Source organism: Astyanax mexicanus, chromosome 24 (genome assembly GCF_023375975.1).
Source record: "Astyanax mexicanus isolate ESR-SI-001 chromosome 24, AstMex3_surface, whole genome shotgun sequence".
Classification (NCBI taxonomy): domain Eukaryota; kingdom Metazoa; phylum Chordata; class Actinopteri; order Characiformes; family Acestrorhamphidae; genus Astyanax; species Astyanax mexicanus.
In genome coordinates, this window is record NC_064431.1 from 8,039,937 (window position 1) to 8,046,907 (window position 6,971).

The following is a 6,971-nucleotide window of genomic DNA, read 5'->3' on the forward strand; positions in this document are numbered from 1 at the left end:
CTATTATTGAATCATTAACACTGATCTTAACTGAGGCGAGTGAGACCTGCAGTTCTTTAAATGTTATTCTGTGGTTGTTTTGGGACCTCCTGGATGAGTTGTTCATGCCCTTTTGGAGTAATTTTGGTCGGCTGGTCACTCCTGAGAAGGTTCACCAGTGTTCCATGTTTTCTCCATTAGTGAATCATAATAGCTCTCACTGTGGTTCTCTGGAGTCCCAAAGCTTTAGAAATGACTTTATAGTATTTTCCAGACTGATAAATGATCAGTGGTATAATGTGCTGTTTTTTGAGATATTTTATCTGCTTTATGTTGTCAGACAGGTTTTTTTATGTAAGTGGTTTCTTGATTCTACTGGTCTGGCAGTGAAATTGAACTCAGCTTTTCAAAAAGTGTGATTAATCACAGTTTATTTATGGGGGGGCAAAGGATGATTTTGGTTTGGATATTTTTTTCCTTTAATAATTAAAACCATCATTTAAAAGGTGCTTTTTATATTTACTCAGATTATATTTGTCTGATATTAAAGTCTGTTTGATAATCAGGAAAGTTTGACAAAAATATAAAAAAGTAAACAAATCTGTGGGGGGGCAAATACTTTTTCAGGCTTTTTTTGTACTGAGTTTTACGACTACTGTCATGTGTTTTATTATCGGTCTCCAGCAGTCGCTCCAGTCTCAACATAAAGTCCAGCGAGAGAAGCCGAATAAACTGCAGAGGGCAGCAGATCACCACGGCCGTCATCAGCCTGCCGTCCCCCACCAACTTCCCACCAGACGGAGACGGCCACGGCCTGCCAAACCCCCTCTCCACCCCACCCACCATCAACACCACCTCTAGCTCCAACATCGTTAAAGTGTCGGCCCTGTGACGCCCCCAGTAGCCCCCCACCACCACCGGTAGGAAGGACTGTGGAAAGCCAGCAGAGCCGAGGAGATGAACACGTCTGGTGGACACTGTGGAACTAAAACGTGGACAGTGAAGCTGCAGCTTCTGGCTGATGTCCGTCTGGACCAGAGGAGAAACTGACTGGATTTCAGCCTGTGCGTTTCTGCAGGTTTCCAGATGTTCCTGTTCTTCTGACTTGCTAGAAGTCGGCTGGTAGTTGTTCCTGCAGATGTTTGGGGACTGAAGGAAAGTGTAGAGTGTGTGAAGATGAAGAGGCTGAAGAGGATTAGTAAAATGTGAAATGTTTCGTTTCAGTTCGGTCATTCGTCATCGATCGTCATGATAGGCACACAGTACATAATGGAAATCAACGTGGTTTAATATTGTGTGATATTCACAAGTTCCAGTGGAATCTGTCAGAAGTATGATAATGTAAACAGTACATTTGGGCGAGATTATGCTGTTTTTGATCACACTAGAGACAAATGTAACTTTGCAGAGAGAGGCCAGCCATTCAGATTAGACTAGAATGGTGTTTGGATTCTTACACTGCTGCTTCTGCTTTTCTTTAGCTACAGTAGATATACTGTACACATGCCCTGTGTTTCAATACTGTTCCTAACTGCATAGTTTAGTTTAAGTGTGTAGGACCTGCAACACACAAGCTGGTACTACCAGAAAATGGGGACAATGCTACTGTCAGGTTCACACTACACAAATTTTTTGAGTCATCAGTTGTTGTGCTGTTCACACTACACGGCTGGTTGTGTTAAAATCTTGAGTCCTTGACTGATTAGCAACACAGGGTCACAAAATAACCAATTTCTCTCCAAAAACTGCTGCTCTCCAAAAACTTTTAACACTAGAACATGCCAGAACTAGTGATGCCATGCCAGAGAATCTCTATAGAGGAGAATACCCACTTAAAGTGAGTCAAAAAATAAATGGGTAAAAAGCAATTGAGTAAAATCAGAGTTTATAAATGTCTGATCAGTCCACATTGTGAGAAGCAAGATCTACTCATCTAAGTAAAGAAATGAAGGTCAGTCAATCCAAAGAAGCCACAGTCTTTGCAGCCACAAAGACCAGATGTTATGTTGAAATGTGAGACCAAATGTTATGATGAAACTGGCTCTCATCAGGACCGCCCCAGGTAAGGAAGAGCAAGACTTACCTCAGTTGTACAGGATAAGTTCATCAAAGCTACCAACCTCCCCAAATAAGAGCGGTATTTTGGTTTGTTTAAAACTTTTAAGTTTCTATGTGATTCCTTATGTGTTTCTTCATAGTCTGGATGACTCCAGTATTTATATACATTGGTACTGTATATTGCACAAATTTATTTATAAATACTACATCATTCTGCTTTCCAAAATGAAATGACCAGACTTCCTTTCAGAAATGGTTACAATCACGTGTATGTATATGCTTTAGCCTTTTAACACCATGAACCCGATATAAACCATTATGGAGCACCAACCAGCAAAAAGGCCTTTAAACACTTGCTGGCTGGTGCCCCCTAGTGGTTCTCATTCATGCTCATGTTATAATGAGAGGAATTTAAAGCGCTATTGGAGAGCCACTAAACCCTAAACCATTTTTTTTTCATTAATTGCTGAAATGTGTTTCTTAAAAGTAATGAAACATACCAGTCCTGGAAATTTTTTTTATAAACATTTCCTAACCTTTATAAACGCTTTTTTTGTGGTAGTTTTCACCTGTAGAGTGCTCTCTCAGGTTAAACTGTGCTAAAGACGAGGATGATGTCTCTGTGTACTTTGGTACACAGACTCATCACATAACACAGATCAGTCAATCAATAATACTGCCCTCCTGCTGACATCTAATCATCTGCGTCTCACCGCTAAGAGAGGCACACTGCTGCTGCTGGAGCTCAGCCAATCAGCTCTCCCTCCTGCCCCACCTCTAAACCCATACATCACCCAGTGCCCCTCGCAAAATACACCTACCATTTTTAACCCATTTGCAAATTTGAGCTGAGGGTGGAGTCAGCAAAAACACATTAAATTACCTTATTTAAAGTGTTAAATAACAGCTTTCACAAAACAAATGTAAATTTAAAAGGCTACACTACACTAACGGTAAAAAAAATTCAACACCCCCATTTTTTCCCTTTTTACTATTCACTTCAGGTCCAGTCAACAAATATGGTAAAAAATAATGTGTACAAAATTTTACAGTAAACTTCCAGAGCTTTTAAGAAAAACAAATGAACTAAAACTGAAAAAAGTTAATTTAGTGTTGTAAAAAAACATACGTACTGTTTCCTACACCTTCAAAAGACTCTTAGAAACTGGAGAAAACTGGTACAGGAAGAGTCACGTCTGGCTGACCCACATGGCAACACTATTAGCTCTTTAGCGTAACATTGGACTAAATCTCAGTTTCAGCAGTGAAGAGAAGAATTAGAGGTCTGACAGGTGAAGTGATAAACAGTAATAAAGTATCACATAGTGAGTTTTTTTATGTACCTGTCATTAAACACACACCAGTTGAGCTATTAAAGTAAAGGGCAAATTAAAACAGTATTGAAACGCAGGAATGATTTTGTGTTTTTCTGCTGATTTCTCTTCAATAATTTTAATCATTTTATTTGAATGTCATTCCTTGCTCCTGTCAGTGCTGTCCTCTCTCTTTCTTTCTCTGTTTTCCTCTGTAAATCCTTTCTAATCGCCTGATTTCTGTATATCCCTACGATTTAGAATGTTCGTACCACACAAGCAATAGACCTTGCAGTCATTCAGTGGTCACAGATTACGCAGTGCATTCAGTATTACCAGTAATAAGGTAAACGGCCCATTAGGAGCACAGAGATGTTCATAGCCCTGTCAAATGTGAATGTTTTCGTCTGTTCTTTGTGGCTGTTTAGGTGAGTAGCGATGCTACAGGGGAACTGAGAGATAGGCCTTGACTCTTTTGAACTGCTGTTTCCAGTTGAAGGCCAAACATTGATCGATCATTTAAAAAAAAAATCAACATTGTCAACATTGATTTACTAGCCTGATGCTGTTTTTAAAGGCTAAACTGTGTGTTGGTATTGTTTTTTCTTTTGCATGCAGTGGCATGCTTTTGGTGTCATCAGCAGTCAAAGAGATTCAGTGACAGTTTAATTTGGAACAATGCTTTAAATCAATCATTGGGCTCATTTAAAAAAAAGGTACTGTTTTAGAGCATTTTCACACCCGCAGTGTTTGATTCTGGTTCATTTATATACTTGATGCAGTTTGTTTCGAGATCCATGAGAGCAGGTTGTCTCCAGAGAGCAGGTTCCAAATAAACTGCTGCGGTGGTGAGAACGCGATCTGACCTCTATCTGACCTGACTATTAAATACAGCTCTGAAAAAAAAATAAGAGACCACTTAAAAATGCAATGCAATGAGTTTCTTTGATTTTACCAAATTGAAAACCTCTAGAATATAATCAAGAGGAAGATGGATGATCACAAGCCATCAAACCAAACTGAACTGCTTGATTTTTTGCAACAGGAGTAAAGCAGCATAAAGTTATCCAAAAGCAGTGCGTAAGACTGGTGGAGGAGAACATGCCAAAATGCATGAAAACTGTTTCTGAACTCTTAAAACTTTATGAATATGAACTTTTTTTTTTTGCATTATTTGAGGTCTGAAAGCTCTGCATCTTTTTTTCTTATTTCAGCCATTTCTCATTTTCTGCAAATAAATGGCCTAAAATATAATATTTTTATTTGGAATTTGGGAGATATGCTGTTCGTAGTTTATAGAATAAAACAATAATGTTCATTTTACTCAAACATATATAGCAAAAAGAAACTGATTCAGAAACTGAAGTGGCCTCTTAATTTTTTTCCCAGAGCTATATATTCCTCATATTTGAGCTAAACGGATGTTCAGGTGCAGTTTGACCTGATTCATTATCCAGATAATTACTACAACTAACTTCCAGCTCTGCTGCTGCACCTTGCTTTTTTCACACATTAAACTCATTAAATCAGTGTGATTTAAAAAAAAATGCAGCAGCAAATTTTCCTTGTTCAGTGTGAAAGCAGCCTCACAATGCACAAATATACAGGCTGGTCTGAGACATAATGCATAGGACCATCTTCCTGTATTTACTCTCTAGCTCTGCCCCAGACAGCTCTGAGCAATCAGAAGAGACAACATGCTCCCATGGCTCGTTGCATTTTGGTGCACTTAGGTTTTTTCCTGTGTGAAAACAAACCAAATTGAGGGAAAAACGCTCCAAGTAAACAAAAGCATTAACTGATTTGGATCAGAGAAACAAACTACAGGTGTGAAAACACTCTTAGAATAACAGGCTCAAGTTTACATTCAAGTTCTAATGTCGATTCTTTAAGAAAAAGGCACAATGAAACGCAGCTTGAAGAAACGCAGAGATGATGATCAAAACCATGTGTTTGTGGAAATGTTCTTTCATTAGATTCCGACTCATCTGTCTCTCTTGTTTTTCATTTCTTTGGGACTTGTTTTTTGATGTCTTGTGTATATTCTGTAAGATGTTGTTTCTAATTTATGACTTTGTCCTGTGAAATTATCTAAGAAGCGTCTGATAAAAAGGGTCAAACTGCTACTCCAGTCCAACATGTCTCTGATTTATTGCTTATAAACGATTCCTAAGCTTTAGCTATCCAATACAATGAGTTCAAGCTGGTTCCTGTGTAAAGGAATGGTAGGTACTGCTGTGATTATTATCTTCACTCATTAAACATCAAGAGGAATCACTCTGTACAGTTTAATTGCTGGGAAACAAACCTGAAGATCCACAAGAGAAGACTTTTTAATTCAATGTCTTGTTCTCTACATGTCATTAACATAAATGAAAGACCTCATGAATATTAGCTTTTGAGGTGAAAAAAAAAATGGAAAAAAAACGTAGTAAATCAAAGTTATTTTGGAAAAAAATGAAACAACAAAGACTAAAAGAGAAAAAAATATTTTTTTGTTAACTAAAATAATTAAAAATGGTAATTAAAAGAAAAAATGGTAACTAAAACACTAAAACGTACTGAAATAATAGATAGAATATTCTTAGTTTTTGTGTTTGTCAATTAATTTATAAGCTCCAGCAGTTTTACAGCTGGCAGCAACCTGCAGCACCTCACGGTCAAAATGAGTCAAAACTGTGAAGTTACTGGATTTCTGTATTTATTTATGAGTTTCTCAGATTGAGCTCCCTGATTGGCTATTTTAAGCAGCAGTATTACATACATTTTGTACTTAAGACTGCAATCTTGTGGACTGTTACAACGATTTTTTTTTTTGTTTTTAATGCACAATACCTTTTCAAATCATGCACCTCTCAAATAACTCAATTTATGAAAAAAAAAAAACTTTGCATAAAAAAACTAAGTATTACAAATTATAAAGATCAGCAAAGCAAACCCCCTCTAAAACGAATTAAAACTAACTGAATGGGAGGGGGAAATGTCAAAACAAAATAAAATTAAACTATAATGAAAGACTCAAAACTATTATAACCTTGGTGTAAATGCGTGTGATTAAAATCTTGTTAGAATACAGTCCAAATACTAGTAAAATGATGTGACCAGGTGTAAAAATGGTCTTAGACTTCTTACTAGAACACTGTGGCCAACACTGCAGACACAGATATAACAGTTTGAAATGTTAATTTGTATATATTTAGTATGTCTTTCTTAGAGACCCATTAGTCTATTGTTGTGTTAAGGAGAGAAGGCTACTCAATGCGAGATATATATATATAATAAATAAATATCACAAACTGGCTCATACAATGACAGAAAAGGGAGTGGGAGGCCCCGATGCACAACTGTGCAAGAAGATAAATATCTTAGAGTGTGCAGTTCGAGACAAACACTTCAAACACACGTCAAACACCGGTTTCAGAATCAACAGTAAAGAAATGGGCAAAATAGAAAAAACATTGGACATTGAAAGCTTGAAAGGTGTTGTGTACAGATTAATCCAAGTTTGAGACCCTTGGATTTAACAGAAGAATACCTCTGAGGTGTAGAACCAATGAAAAGGTGCATGACCTATGCTTAATGCCACCTGTCAAGCATGGTGGAGGCAGCGTGGGGATGCTT

The 6,971-nt window shown here is 37.4% G+C and overlaps 1 protein-coding gene across 2 annotated transcripts in view; it reads left to right on the forward strand.

The window, feature by feature from the left end:
• The window catches only part of LOC103023694 (potassium voltage-gated channel subfamily D member 3), a 207,954-nt gene extending 202,467 nt beyond the window's left edge, over positions 1 to 5,487 (forward strand). For both annotated transcript variants that reach the window (XM_007228511.3, XM_007228510.3), the window contains exon 7: positions 664 to 5,487. In XM_007228511.3, coding sequence (XP_007228573.1) covers positions 664 to 871 — 208 coding nt within the window. In that variant the 3' untranslated portion in view covers positions 872 to 5,487. The remainder of the gene's footprint in view (positions 1 to 663) is intronic.
• The last annotated feature ends 1,484 nt before the right edge of the window (positions 5,488 to 6,971 follow it).